This window comes from Leptonychotes weddellii, chromosome 1 (assembly GCF_054177405.1).
Source record: "Leptonychotes weddellii isolate Sample4059 chromosome 1, ASM5417740v2, whole genome shotgun sequence".
Taxonomy (NCBI): domain Eukaryota; kingdom Metazoa; phylum Chordata; class Mammalia; order Carnivora; family Phocidae; genus Leptonychotes; species Leptonychotes weddellii.
Window position 1 is genome coordinate 132201003 of NC_138369.1, and position 16253 is coordinate 132217255.

Here is a 16253-nt window from a genome sequence, read left to right on the forward strand (position 1 = left end):
GCTTAGGCATCGTTTGTTGCTTTTTCTCTAGTTCTTTAAGGTGTAAAGTTAGTTGGTGAATTTGGGATTTTTCTGTTTTTTTGAGTGAAGCTTGGATGGCTATGTATTTCCCCCTTAGGACCACCTTTGCAGTATCCCATAGGTTTTGGACTGATGTGTTTTTGTTCTCATTGGTTTCCATGGGTCCTCCTCAATCTTATATGAGGTTAGTTAACATAAACTAATCTCAGGACCCGAGAAGCTCCCCACAGGGACAAAAGTCAGTGAGCTTGCCAAAAAACCAAGATCCAGCCCACCGTCACCACACTCCCTGCTTACTGATTCCTACACAGTTTGGGGAAGTAATATATTAACACGTAAAACAGTAAAATATTCTTAATGTTTAAATCAGTTGAAGATAATCAAAAGAAACTGTGTTAAAAATACAATTAGTAATTGCTATAGAAATTCAAAAAAGGCAGGAATCCTTTAAACTGGACTGGTTAGTAAAGTCTATGCAAAAAGGATAAGGGATGAAGCTGGGACAGGAAGAAAGAAGGCAGTAGGCATTCTGGGTGGGTGGATATTTAAGAAAACACAAAGAATTGAGAAAGGTCAGAAAGTAGTCCAATTTAGCTAACGGAGAGTGCTAACGGTGAGAGACAGGGCTGGAAAGAGATTTGGGGCCAGACGATGGAAGACTCTGAAAGCTCATACTTTTTTGGACTTTCTGCTACAGGCAGCAGGGAGCTTCTGATGAACATGCATCAAACAGCTATGGAGAGAACAGACTGGAGGGTGAGAGAGGTGACTGGGGGTGCTGAAGGACGAGTTGACTGTGGGAATGAAAAGGAAAGGGCATATAAAAGAGAGAGTGTGCAAGGAGGCTGGGAAACTAGGTGCGATAAGGAAAGGAACTCAGAGAAGAAAGAGTTAGAGGACTCCAAAGTTTAAACAGCATCATCCAATGGTGAGAATAGGTATCCTGACTGAGTTGTCAAGAGTTTAATAATCAACTTAAGAGACTATGTGGTGAAAAGACCTCAGTTTCCTTGTCTATAAGATGAAGGTACAGAATATCTATCTCAACTAGATTGCAGCACTAATTGGGTCAGGTAAAACGTAGAGTAGTCTGTTGTAAGTGGCTAACAACGGTAGCTATCGTTTTCTGAGTTTTTGCTATGTGCCAGGGAAGTGCTAAATGCTTTACATGGATTATTTTATTTAAACCTCACAACACTAATATTGTCATCATCCATAATTATAGCTAAGGACACTGAGTCCAAGGGAGTTGTTGACTAAGATCAATGGCTGGCCAGTGGTAGAGTGGGATTTGAACCCTGCCAAAACTAGCTTTGTCATTGGTCTGCATAACCACTACACTATGTCTATTCCTAGACTGACAAAGAAACTTACTGTACTTCTATGTTACCTAGTTCTTTTCTGATCTGAGAATGCCCACCAAGCAATCTCATAATAGGCAGCTACAGAGCTTTTTTTTTACCAGTAGCCATGGCAATTAGCTTCCTCATTGCAATTAAATAATTACAATTCTAGTTTTACAAATAAGTCTTTTGAGTCTGATTAGTGCCAGTTTAAGTCTGGGTAAAATTATAAGATTCACCTTTTCAACCTGAAGATCTGAGAACAAGGTCCTGAAACCATGTGACAAAGGAGTTTAAGGACTCTAGCTACTCTAGAGAACATGAGGAAAGTGGCTGCTGCCATCTCATTAGCTGCACAAAAGCAAAGAATATTTCCAGTGGCTCATAAGCCATGAGTCTCCAAATTTCTCAGAAGAATTCTCTTTCCATTAATCTTGAGTGTATGCCCTCTGAAGGTAAATAGCAAGTGTCAAAATGGTGGAAACTACAGAATTCTGAAGAAGAATCCAAATCAGTAATTCTCAGCCTTAGCAGCATATTAGAATCACCTGGAATTCTTAAAAAAAAAAACTACTGACCCCCCCCCCCACCCCAGACCACATACCTGACCAACTAAAATCAGAATTTCTAGGGGTGGGGTCTGGGCAGCTCTATTTTTGAAAGTTTCCCAGATGGTTCTGACATGCAGCCAGGATTGAGTATCATGAATGTCAACTATAGATAGAATATAGGGCTTGCATCTCCTGCTAACTGGTGATTCCAAGGGGGCAAAGCAATAGGAGAAGAGGCAAGTAAAAGCCAAGCTGAGATTTTAGTACCTGCCTTGGTAATCTTTCTCCTTTCCCATTCTGCCTTTGTCTCAGAAAGTGCTCAGACAGAAGTGACAGGGTACTTTTGTGAAGGGTGATATTATAAAATGATGTGTATATCTCCTCCCCATAAATGATGATTGGAATAGAACTGGGTTGAAAGTAGGTCAAGATAAGTTATAGAGAAATAAAAGAGGTAGATGTGCACACCGGTGTTTGTGGTCAACTTGGATCTCTTCACATGAGAACATGTGGAATACAGGGGATAGTTAAGTATAGCCGTGCTTAAACTTCAGGTGGGTTTAACTCCTCAAATTTATAAGATCTTAATCTTTGACCTTAAATTACAGAACTGGTGAATTAGGCCCCATTGTTTCTTATCGGATTTACTAAATAGCACCACTTACTTGGAAATAGATAACATCTCCACTTATCAACACGAGGTTTAGACCTTCTCTGGTTTGGGTTGAGGCTATCACATTACTGTTTGAAAGATAATTTTTCCAGCTGACTTGGTCTCTTGACTGTGGAGAAAACAGTAAAAATAATGACCCAATGCTATCTGGAGATTTTTCTCATATAACTCTGAGAAATAACCTTAGATTCCACACCTCTCTAACTCAACTCATAATCCAACCCTAAGACTCAAAAACAAATAATTTACTATCACGATTTTTGAGCATCAACTATATTTAACTCCAAATGCCAGTGAGCTCTTTTACTTATTCCCCCAAGAATTGTAGCTTAGCAGACCCTGTTCATACCCTCTGGCTCTTACTACGTAAGGGCATTCTGGTCATATTTCCAGCTGTATTTCTTTTCTTTTCTTTTCTTTTTTTGGGGGGAGGGGCAGAGGGAGAAGGAGAGAGAGAATCTTAAGCAGGCTCCACACTTACACTGAGCCCTACCTGGGTCTCAATTCCAGGACCCTGAGATCATGACCTGAGCTGAAATCAAGAGTCTGATGCTCAACCAACTGAGCCACCCAGGCGGCCCTCCCACTGTATTTCTTGTCCCAGGACTTTCTGTAGTGCCAAAGCCTGCTTCCCTTCAGGTGTAGCAGAGAGGAACTGCAGGTAAATTAAGCAGCCCTCCCACCCCCCTCAAGCCCTCATCCAATGATTGACAGGAGTTCGTGTAAAACTCCCCAGCAACCTTGCCTCCCAGGTAGTACTCACTCTGAGTTTCCTTAGTGGGATTAAGCGGTAACGGATTTGATAACACACCCTATCAGTACCTTTTACTTCCCTATTTAAATCATTTGCACTTGAATCCTGTCTCAGGTTCTCTTCTGGGGGAACCCAAAGTAAGACATGGCCCTCAGTTCTCCATGATAATGCATTTGTAGTTTGACTATTACTCAGCCAAAGAATTTTAGAATTTAAAGGGTCATTAGAGATCATCTAGTATGGAAACTTCATTCTCCTGAAAAAAAAAAAAAAAAAACTGTACAAAGAGATGAAACCACTCACTCAAAGTCAAAATATTAGCTGATGAAGGCACAATCTGTGAATCTGATCTTCACAGAATCTAGGAAGAGGAGTTGATCTACCTGACTGTATTCTCACACTTACCAATGGTAATAACATGGCGCACATCACCTCCCCATCCCTATATATCTCGTCATCCACACCTGTGACAGACATTAATTGGTACCAACACTCTTTTTCAATCAATCTAGATAGAGTTTCAGAAACTTGCTCAACACAAAGCTGCAGGCAACAACTATTGTTTGGTAAGTAACCCATGAGATTCTCTCTCTCCTTCTCCCTCTGCCCCTCCCCCCCAAAAAAGAAGTAACCCATGAAATGAAAGGTATTTTTCATGCCTGATCTAACTCAAAAAGGTTATGAATTTTCTTTCTTAAAACAATGTTAGAGAATTTTCCACACTCTACTTCCTATAACAAATAGAAAACTCCAGAAGGACTGGGAGTGGGCTTCTTGAACAGTCCTTTTCCCTTGCTCAGGAATTTCATTCTTTATACTCTCCTGCATGTACTCTGGTATGTTTGGTGCAAGCATTATTAATGGCCTCCAACCCTGAGAATTCCTTGGGGTATAGACTTTTTCAAAGCATTGATGTGAAGAATAGAAAATCTAGAAGAACCAGCCACATTCTCTGTAAAATTTTTTTTTCCTTTTCAATGTTATGGTTGGTGTCTTTAATTGTAGTAAGTTCTATTCACATCCTCCAAACAACCTGTTATTATGACTATCTTCTTGAATATATCAGACTCAATCAAAATCTTATCATCCTTTATGCTGTTTTTTATGTCTTCCCATGCCGTTGGCTTCACATTCAATTTGGTGACTTGATATTTAGAAATGATAGGCAGAAGTTTTTAGAAATGTCCTCATTCCAGGTTTTGATGACATTGATCTTTGTTCTTCCTTGAGTTCAGTGGCCATGGATTTGAATGTTACCTCTAGCCCCTTACAGCTGACTCGGGGCCATGTTACCTCACAGTGACATATTCCCCTTTTATAATTTATCATTTCAATCAGGTGATGCTTCTTCTGCAAGATCTTCCATATGAGAGGATCCAGAGTCACCAGAAATGGTGCTGGCAACTTTCTCAGGGGCTTCTCCTTTCCATACAAGGCAATGCCGAAGTCACGTAATATGGAAACACAGAGATGGGTCTTTCACTGAAGACAGGCTCTTGGGCCAAGTAGGCATCCACCACTAAAAAATAAAAAGCAAAAGGTAGGTATTCAGACAAAATCTTTGGCATAAAAAGAAATCCTGAAACTAATGAGAGTCTGAAATATAGTATGTCTACCTAAAATAGTACCACTGTCAGGCAACTCAATGAAAGATGTGAATGAATGCAACGGAGCTAATCCTCACCTAATGGAATAAAGTTTACTTTGCAGTGAAGGTTTATACAATTAATCTGATTTTCCCATTGACATTCATTATAATATTGGAGAGGTAATTTTTTTCGAAAAAAAAAAACTGGCTCTTAAAGATTCAATAAATACACACAATAATGCATAAGCAATTAAAAATGAACTGTTAGAAGTAAATACAATATTGGGGCACCTGGTTGGCTCAGTTGGTTGAGCGTCTGACTCTTGATTTCAGCTTAGGTCATGATCTCAGGATGGTGAGATCAAGCCCCGCGTCAGGCTCGGGGCTCAGCAAGGAGTCTTCTTGAGATTCTTTCCCTCTGTCCCTCCCCCTGAGCGCACTCTGTCCTCTCTCTCTCTCAAAATAAATAAATCTTTTAAAAAAAGAAATACAATATGATTTTTTAAAGGAATAGTTATAATAGTCAAAAACATTAAAAACAATTAGGTGCTATAATCAAAAAGAGTAATAAAATTAGCTCTGATTCCCTAGAAGCAGAGCCTGAGATGAGGATTCATGTGCAACTGAATTATTAAAGTTGTAGCCTCAGGAAAAACGTGTAGGAAATGAGAAATAAAGACAGGGAATGTGGTTTAAGTAAAACCTGGTTTCTGCCTGATCCTGCAAGGACTTTGGAGTATATAAATTCATCATAGTATTATCCCAAACTTGAAACAGGGAGCTGGGTTTTTGTACCTCCATACCAGTCCGTTATTTGTCTATGGGTCATCCTAGTTGGGTGAAGAATGTAAACTCCCAGGAACCTCCAGCCTCCAGACCTTTAGTCTCCCGAAGGCAGTCCCTCTGGAGAAGGTTGTAAAAGTGTGAGTCCTTCACAGCAATACACATAGCAGCTGGATTATGAGTGAACCTGATAAGTAAAAGAGACTCCAGGACATCTGGAGAAGCACCAAAGGAAAGGAAAAGCACTAAGGGAGGTCCAAAGAGTAACTGCACAAGTTTGGGAGAAGGATAATGTGGCTTAGCAGCTAAGTCATATAAAAATATCTAAGGGATTTTGACTGATGATAAACTCTGTATAAATCAACAGTGATGTAGCTGTATTTAAGAAGGGAAAAAAAAAAAAAAGGTCACCAAACGCTGGGAAGAACATGGAGCAACGGGAACTCTCATTCATTTGCTGGTGGGAATGCAATATGGTACGGCCACTTTGGAAGACAGTCTGGTAGCTTCTTACAAAACTAAACATACTCTTACCATATGATTCAGCATTTGTGCTTTGTGGTATTTACCTAAATGAGTTGAACACTTATGTCCACACAAAACTTGCACGAGTGTTTATAGCAGCAATATAGCTTTATTCATAATTACCAAAACTTGGAAGCAACCAAGATGTCCTTCAATAAGTGAATGGATAAATAATGGACAGGATGTCTCCATAAAATATTATTCAGAGATAAAAGAAATGAGCTATCAAGCTACCAAAAGACATGCAGGAAATATAATGCCTATGTTTTTTGTTTTTTTTTTTTAAGATTTTATTTATTTATTTGACAGAGAGAGACACAGCAAGAGAGGGGACACAAGCAGGGGGAGTGGGAGAGGGAGAAGCAGGCTTCCCGCCGTGCAGGGAGCCTGACGTGGGGCTCGATCCCAGGACCCTGGGATCATGACCTGAGCCGAAGGCAGAAGCTTAATGACTGAGCCACCCAGGCGCCCCTATAATGCCTATGTTAAGCAAAGGAGCCCATCTGTAAAGGTACATATTATACAATTCCAACTACATGACATTTTGGAAAAGCCAAAACTGTGGGGATAGTAAAAACATCAGTGACTGCCTGCGGTTTGGAGGAAGGAGGGAGGAATGAGCAGGTGGAGCACGGGGGATTTTCAGGGCACTGAAATTATTCTGTATGAGACTGTCATTGAGGACACATGACATTGTGCATTTGTCAAAACCCAGAAAATCATCCAACACAGAGAGTGAACTCTAATATAATGGACTTTAGTTAATAATAATGTAGCAATACTTTTTCATCAATTGTAACAAAGGTACCACACTAATGCAAGATGTTAATATTAGGGAAAAAGCTGTTTGGGGGTGGAAGGAATTCTCCTTACTTTCTGCTCAGGTGTTCTGTAAACCTAAAACTGCTCTAAAAATGAAGTCCATCCATTAAAAAAAAAAGGGTAGTAATGAGATTTGGGGCTATAATAAGAAAAACTTAGTAATGAGAATATGTATGGTGAGTAATAACCCTATTCTACTTTTCACTGGTGAAAACAGGCAATGCCTGGGGTATTGTACTTTGTTCAAGGTGCGAAACTTTGCACAGGGATTATGAAAACTGGCTATGGTGTTCAGAAGAGAGAAACTGATGCTGTAAAAGGACTCAAAACCACATTACATGAGGACATATAAAAGGAACTGAATATATTTAACTTGCAGAAGTACAGATAATAGGTAGGATGGAAGGCAGGGAGCCACACATCATAGTTGTCCTTAAACATTTGAAGGACCATCTTATAAAGGACTTATTTCTACAACTCTAAAAGGAAGAACAAGGATAATAAGTAAAACATATTTGGGCTTCATACATTGCTAATTTTTTTTTTTTTTTTTTTTTTTTTGTGATTAGAACTGTCCCAAAGTGGAATGGATCAACTTGGGGGACAGTGAGTTTGCAGCCAAGCAGACTTAGTGGCCTGATCTTACATCTAAGCTAACTATTTTGCTTTTTTGTTGGGGGGCTGTGGGAGGGTTCTAAATGAAATTCACAAGCCTGTTTTCAAATGAATGTTACCCAGTAGAAATAGTTTATTACAGTACTTTTATGTCAGAAGTCATAACAAAATGAAGGACACTGAACTATCCAAACACCATTTAATAATAACACTTTACCCTGTAGCAGCTGAGACATATAGCTATCTAAAGCACAATTCATATCTAGTATTTCTCATCAAATTAGTAATGTGTTTTCCATTCTTTCCTACTTCGATAATTATAATAACTTTATTGACTGAATACCTGTTATGTGTCAGACAGTTCACAAATATTATCCTACTTTATCTTCGCAGTGACTCTGTGAAGTTGATTTTATCTCCACTTTTTTAAATGAGGAAAGAGAATAAGGAAGTAATGTTACCATCGCTATCCAGCTAGTAAATTATAGAAGGATTTTAATATATACCTTTGGAGGTGCCTGGGTGGCTCAGTTGGTTAAGCATCTGACTCTTGATTTTGGCTCAGGTCATGATCTTGGGGTCATGAGATCGAGATCCATGCCAGACTCCATGTTCAGCATGGAGTCTGCTTGAGAGTCTCTCCCTCTCTCTCTCTCTCTGCCCCTCTCCCCGCTCACTCAATCTCTCTCTCCCAAATAAATAAATAAATAAATAAATAAAATCTTTTGAAATATATATATATATACCTTCGGGATTTTTTTTTTAAGATTTTGTTTATTTATATTTATTTATTTATTTATTTAATTTGACAGAGACAGAGATAACGAGAGCAGGAACACAAGCAGGGGGAGTGGGAGAGGAAGAAGCAGACTCCCCACTGAGCAGGGAGCTTGATGTGGGGCTCGATCCCAGGACCCTGGGATCATGACCTGAGCTGAAGGCAGACGCTTAACCGACTAAGCCACCCAGGCACCCCTGGGATTCTTTTTTTTTTTTTTAAGATTTTATTTACTTATTTGTCAGAGAGAGCGAGAGCACAAGCAGGGGGAGCAGCAGACAGAGGGAGAGGCAGGCTCCCCACTGAGCAGGGAGCCTGAGGCGGGACTCGATCCCAGGACCCTGAGATCATGACCCGAGCTGAAGGCAGACACTTAACCATCTAAGACACCCAGGTGCCCTACCTTTGGGATTCTAAAGGCCAGTGGTGCTCTATTTCTATATAGAAGGCTTAGGTGTGACAACCCAGCTAGAAGTAGGGGGTGATAAATGGAATTTGTCTTGAAGCTGTACTTTCTTAGACTGTGTAAGTAAGATGGCACCCAATGATCCCTATGTCCTGGTAATCATGCCTTCGAATAGTTTCCTTCCATATTGTATCAGAGATGGTCTCTGTGACCAACAGAATATGGCACGAGTGATGCTATATCCCTTCGGAGGCTAGATTACAAAAGGCACTGCCGCCCTCCCCACGCCCTCATCTAACTCAGCGGGGGCAGCCGGCTGCCATGTCACGAACAGCCATATGGAGAGGCCCTTGTGGCAAGGAACGGAGGCCGCTGGCAGCACTTATGTGAGTGAACTTAGAAGAAACTCTCCAGTCCTCAGCAAGCCTTCCGATCCCCGCAGTCCCAACGAACAGGTTGATAGAAACCTCATCACAGATCCTCAGCCAGAATCACCCAATTAAGCTGCCCCCAAATTCCTGGCCTTCAGAAAGTATGAGATAATACATGCTTGCTATGTGAAGCCACTAAATTTGGTAGGCAGCAATAAAAAACTAACACAGATTGTATGCTTCTTCAGGATGGCTTGAAGGGGCAGGCTGGTGGAGATAGTGGGGATAAAGTTAAAACCCCTCTCCCCCACCCTTTGTGTCAAAGTCATTGCTGAAAGCCAACCTCTAATGACGATATCAGCAATATGAATTTTTAAGGGTCTTAAAAAAATGAAAAACAAAAAATAAAACAAAACAAAACCCCTCAAAACCCAACCAAACAAAACCAAAACAGAATAGAAAATGGAATATATCAGTTCCTTAGCAAGGAATGCATGCTGTAGCAAAACTTTTTTTCCAAATTGCAACAAATTATTTTGTTTGCAAAGCAGATATGGGTTGGGATATAAAATATATAAATATTTTTAGGGTGCATTGTGGTTTACGAAAAGTTTGTAAACTGTTGCACTATGCTCCGTATCACTCTGCTTCCCCTGCTGGCTACTTTAGCTCACAATGGCTGGAGTGCAGATTGAGGCTCTCAGCTAACCCAACCTGTACATGTTATCTCCAGAGACATTGAATATGCTTAGATATTAACCACTTACCAGAGTATACCCATAAAAAACTGTTAAAAAAAAAAAAAAGCTCGGGGCGCCTGGGTGGCTCAGTCGTTAAGCGTCTGCCTTCGGCTCAGGTCATGATCCCAGGGTCCTGGGATCGAGCCCCGCATCGGGCTCCCTGCTCGGCGGGAAGCCTGCTTATCCCTCTCCTGCTCCCCCAGCTTGTGTTCCCTCTCTCGCTGTGTCTCTCTCTGTCAAATAAATAAAATCTTTAAAAAAAAAAAAAAGCTCTTCAGATGTCAACACTAGCATTAAGGACTAGGTGACAAGTATGTGAATGAGATGGGACCTTCAGATTTTGCAAATTTGGGAGGTTGGTATGAGTCCTAAGGATACAGCTTTAAACATAGAAGTTGGCTAAGTGATGGATACTGAACGTTTGTCTTCTCACAAAGTACCAATTAAAAATGTCCAGTGGTATCAATTCCTTGCCGTACGAAGAATCAGATATTATTTCAGTCTGGTCCTAAGACTATTAGCTTCTTAAACCACTACTGAAAGTTGAGCTCCTTTTCTCTCCAGAGAGCATCTCAATTTCTGGCTTTCCTGACTGACTGGTTTCCTTCAAAGCTATGTGAGGAAGACCCTAATTTCTGCTTCTCTTCTCTTGACCTCATTCATTCCCTAACCCCCCACCAGTCTTCTATCCCCACCTATAGTTTCAGGGATGCTTTTTGGCTTCATCAACTCTTCTTAAGGATCATAGTTGGGAGAGGACGTGCAGGTGAAGTATGGCCATTAAAAATGATATTTATTTGGTATTTATTTATATTATCTAAAATATAAACTATTTTGTGGCATAGGTTTTTTGGAGATTGTTACCACCCTTAAAGTGGTTCATTTAATTTTCTAAATTCTCATTGTACTCTTTGAGAAGTGACGATTCTGAATACATATTGAAGGTAAAGTGAACAGGGTTTCCTAAAGGATTGGGTATAGGATATGAGAGACTCCCAGGTTTTGGCCTCAGCAACTAGGAGGATGGAGTCCTCAGCAACTGAAATGGGAAAGCCTGTGGATAATGCAGATTGGTGGCATAGGGTGAGGAGGATGGGGAGTTTTGTATTGGACATGTAGTATTTATGTCATACTTTTAGACAATCAGGTGAAGAAGTCTAGTGGGCAATGAGTGTAGACATTGGAGTTCATGAGAAAGTCTTGACTGCAAATATGAATTGGGAGTCACGGATACATAGACAGTATTTAAAGCCCCTAGAGCACCAAGGAACTGAGTGAAGATAAAAAGGAAAAAAGAACTGAGCTCTACCTTAAAAGTTGAAGAAGAGAAGGTAAATGAGGAAAGAATGGGAATGAGCAGCTACTGAGGTAGAAAAAAAAACAAAGTGTGGCATCCTAGCAGCAAGTGAAGAAAGGCATTTGGAAGGAGACATTGATCATTGAATCAAATGCTACTAAGAGATCAAGTAAAATGAGGACTGCAAAGTGGCTAGTGAGTTTAGCAACACAAAGATCATTGGTGATCTTGACAAGAGCAATTTTGGTGGACTGATGGGGGCAAAAGCCTCTTCCAGAATGGATTTAAGAAAGAGTAAGAGGAGAGGAAATGGTATGTTTGAGACAAATTCAATTGAGAAATTTTCCTGCAAAGGGAAACAAAGAAATGAAGCAGTAACTACAGAGAAATTGAGGTCAAGAGAAGTTTTGCTGTCTGTTTTTTTGTTACTGCACAAAAAACAATTCTTCTGGCTACATCTTCACAGAGACCTGTTCAAAGCCTTGAGTTAATTCATGGCATATTCCAGTAAGAATGGGTGGCTTTGATGGATTTCCTAATCATTTGTGTGGCCTCTAATTTGACTTCATTTGTGCATGACATGGTTAATAATAACTGTAAAGATCAAGAAAGAAGAGAAATTGATTACCTTTGTAGTCAGAAAACTCAACCAGGGCTGAACTCTTCTCTGGGAAAAGCTGCACATTGGTTACTCCTTCTCTTCCATTTGTGGGGTTCTCAAAGAAAGTTGTTACATAACTCTTATCAACACGAGGTGGCAGATTTTCAACACTGATGGTTCTTGTCAGTTCCAGAAGTCTTGGGAAAATCTGAAGTTGCTGAACTCTATTGTGTCCGACAAAAACATAACAGATGTCCTGACATCTACAAATAAAAATCAGTTTGTTGGTACTATAATTTCATTTCATAGCAAAAGAAAACAGATTTGAAAGAGTAATTTGATTTAGAGGCTGTAACTAAGAATTAAAATTTAGATACTATATTTCTACATAAATTTAAATTTCACAGTGTCAACTTCAACCTATCCCACATTGCTTACTGTGAGTGCATGAGTGCACAGCTATCATTAACAGTGGCCTCCACTTAAGACCATTTTGGGAACATAGATCAATAGCTACCTTTCTAGATGAAATCAAGTATGTGCAGTCACTTTGTAAGCTGATAATAATAATGATGATGATTATAATATAATATTGTTTCCTAAATCTAATTTCTCTCTCCCCCACCCCCGCCTTACTTCACCATATCTTGGTCTCTATTTGGACATATCATTGTCATAAAAATAAACTCCTATAACTATTAAGCTCATGGGATTTGAGGGCACATTCACAATGGTTAAGAAAATACACTCAGAAGTCAGAATGTCTAATTTGGAATTCTGATTCAAATACTTACTAGCTGTGTGACTGTGACCAAGTCATTTAATTTTCTTGAAACCCGGATTTCTTCATCTGTAAAATGGGGATAATAATGTACCTATCTCATAGTGCTACATGTTTTGAGATGAAGTAAGTAAAAACTCAGCACAGTGCTTAGCATAGAGCAAGGCGCTTGATAAATGCTAGGTATTAGTAGTACCAGAAGGAATAATACACAATCCCTTGGCAATTATCTTACTGGGAGTTAGAGCACAACTTTTAAACAAAACCCACTGTGGGATGCCTGGAATCTCAAAGTAGGATACAACCACAATTTGCAAATGAAAGGTTAAAAGGTATTGTCTGTCTTACCAGTATTTTTGGAGAAAAGTCATGACAGCAACTTTAATATTGGGTATTACTTCCACCCTGAAGTCACCATTGGCTTCTGACAGGCCACTAATCGACTCCATAAGCAAGGAGAGCACATTCTCCATCATGGTGTCTTGGATATTGTGAAATGCAACCAAAAGGGAGGCTTGTGAAGGGTCTTTTGAAAATTCACCTATTTCATCCACTTCCAGTTCATCTGTTTTATCCACTCTTCTGAAAAGCATTACTTTTGTACTGAGGTCTTCCAACTTAGCAATTTTGAGAGAGACAGAAACACTTAAGATGTTAGTTTTTACATCTGATTTGAGATTTGAAAGGATTTGGCCTTTATATTACTTTCCGATGTTTTAAATGCTTTGGAAGAAAATAGATTTCACTCATTGCCTTATTAAAAAAAAAGACAGTAATTCTGGCTAAATGACTGCATAAAGTTAACCCTTATTCTATGTTAAGTCAGATTTACTCACCAAATCACAGGGAAAAAAATAACAAACATGACAATAAATAATGATGTTCTTCCACTGACATAAATTACTAGAGCTACAACTCATTACTGAAAAGAAAGAAGTTTTTATTACTGCAAAATGAAAGGGCAATCTATAGATAACTAAAATAAAAAATGCTGCATATTCACAAAGAAGACTGGGTATGGGGTAGCCATTTATGGGGAGAGCAGAGATTATTACTTTCATTTTTCATTGTTCTTAACACTTGAAAGAGAAATAAAGGAACTTTTAGCACGATAAAGAGGCTTACTCTGAACTCAGAAGAGTAGTGAAAAAACAAAATAAAACAAAAACTAAAAATGTTCTCTGTTGCCACTTCTATTTGATATATTTTTCAGAATTCTTCCTGGCCATCAAAATAAGGTGGCAAAAAGAAATGACGATAAATATAGCAATGGAAAAGATACCAAAACCAATCATTTTTTACAAATACTACAGCCACATATTGTGAAAGATTTTAAAATCATCAACACCATCAACAAAGTGAAAAGACAACCCACAGAATGGGCGAAAGGATTTGCAAATCATAGTTGATAAAGGACTTGTATCTGGAATATATAAAGAACTCTTACAACTCAACAATAAAAAAAGCAAATAATCGAGTTTAAAAATAGGCAAAGGATTTGAATAGACACCTCTCCAAGGATGATATACACATGGCCAATAAGGACATAATAAAATGTTGAACATCCTTAGTCATTAAGAGAATGAAAATCAAAACCACTTCACAACTACTAGAATAACTAAAATTTTAAAAGATGGACAATAACAAGTGTTGACAAGAATGTGGAGAAATTGGAACCCTCATATCTTGCTGGTGGGACTGTAACATGGAAAAGTTTTGCAATTCCTCAAAAAGTTAGAGTTACCATATGACCCACATGTTTTTACACCCAGATAGGAATATACCCAAGTGACATGAAACATATGTCCACATAAAAACTTGTTCACAAATGCTACAGGCAGAATGTTTGTGTGCCCCCAAAATTCAGATGTTAAAGTCCTAATCCTCAATGTGATTGATGGTATTTGGAGATGGGGTCAGATGGGAAGTAATTAGGTTTAGATGAGGTCATGAAAGTGAAACCACCATGAAAGAATTAGTGTCCTTATAAGAAGATGAAAAGACCAGAGCTCTCTGCCAAGTGAGAAAATAGCAAGAGGGGTCATCTGCAAATCAGGAAGAGGGTCCTCACCAAGAACTCCTGACCTCAGACTTCCAGCCTCCAGACTATGAGAAATCAGTGTTGTTTAAGCCACCCAGTCTATAGTATTTTTTCTAGCAGCCCAAGTTGCCTGAGACAACAAATGTTCATAGCAGCATTATTCACAATAGTCAAAAAGTAAAAATAACCAAATGTCCGTCAGATGACGAATGGATAAATAAAAAGTTGTATAACCATACAATGGAATATTATCTGGCAATAAAAAGTAGCAAAGTTTTGATATATTCATCAACATTAAGGAAGCTTGAAAACATGCTAAGTGAAAGAAGTCAGTGGCAAAAGGCCACATACTATATAATCTTATTTATATGAAATGTCCAAAATACATAAATTCACAAAGACTGAAGTATATTAGTGGTTACCACGATCTATGGGGAGGAGGGAAATGGGAGTGACTGCAAATGCACTTCAGAGTTTCTTTGGGGTGATGAAAATTTCTAACAATAGATAGTGGTGAACACTGTGAATATACTAAAACCATTGAATTGTACACCTTTAAAGAGTGAATTTTACGGCATGTAAGTTATATCTCAAAACTGTTATTAAAAAACAAGAATCAGGGGCGCCTGGGTGGCTCAGTCGTTAAGCTTCTGCCTTCGGCTCAGGTCATGATCCCAGGGTCCTGGGATCAAGCCCCGCATCGGGCTCCCTGCTCAGCGGGAAGCCTGCTTCTCCCTCTCCCACTCCCCCAGCTTGTGTTCCCTCTCTCACTGTGTCTCTCTCTGTCAAATAAATAAAATCTTTAAAAAAAAAAAACAAGAATCAATAAATCAATTCTTAGAGAAAATGTAGATAAGGATATATGAGATCATTTTAAGAGAATTATTAATGGCGAAAATAAAGTCTTGATAGATATTCTCTGCACTTGCATAAATACATTACAAGTGATAATACTCTCCAAGTTATAGATATAATATATAAAATCTCTTAATTCAAGTCCAGTTAAGATACCAATATGGTAATTTATAAAATTTGACAAAATGAAAGTAAAATGTATTTTAAAAAATAAGAATACCTGGGCAGAAGACATGAACAGACATTTTTCCAAAGAAGGCATCCAAATGCCCAACAGACAATGAAAAAGTGCTCAACATCACTCAGCATCAGGGAAATCCAAATCAAAACCTCAATGAGATATCACCTCACACCAGTCAGAATGGCTAAAATTAACAATTCAGGAAACGACAGATGTTGGCGAGGATGCGGAGAAAGGAGAACCTTCCTACACTGTTGGTGGGAATGCAAGCTGGTGCAGCCACTCTGGAGAACAGTATGGAGGTTCCTCAAAAAGTTGAAAATAGAGCTACCCTACGACCCAGCAAATGCACTACTGGGTATTTACCCCAAAGATACAAATGTAGCAATCCAAAGGGGTATATGCACCCCAATGTTCATAGCAGCAATGTCCACAATAGCCAAACTTTGGAAAGAGCCAAGATGTCCATCGACAGATGAATGGATAAAGAAGATGTGGTATATATACACAATGGAATATTATGCAGC

At 39.1% G+C, this 16253-nt stretch overlaps 1 protein-coding gene and 1 long non-coding RNA gene across 2 annotated transcripts in view; both read right to left on the reverse strand.

Annotated features, from left to right (window-relative positions):
* PARP15 (poly(ADP-ribose) polymerase family member 15) overlaps positions 1–16253 on the reverse strand; it is a 47339-nt gene that overhangs the window by 26277 nt on the left and 4809 nt on the right. Inside the window, exon 2 of the mRNA XM_081832807.1 lies at positions 2581–2697. Within this exon, the coding sequence (XP_081688933.1) occupies positions 2581–2697 (117 nt within the window). The remainder of the gene's footprint in view (positions 1–2580; positions 2698–16253) is intronic.
* On the reverse strand, positions 3608–16191 carry LOC115944254 (uncharacterized). Its single transcript, XR_004078818.2, has 3 exons — positions 12998–16191; positions 11896–12131; positions 3608–4861 (listed from the first exon to the last, which is right to left on the reverse strand). It is a non-coding gene; the product is annotated as an uncharacterized LOC115944254 (long non-coding RNA).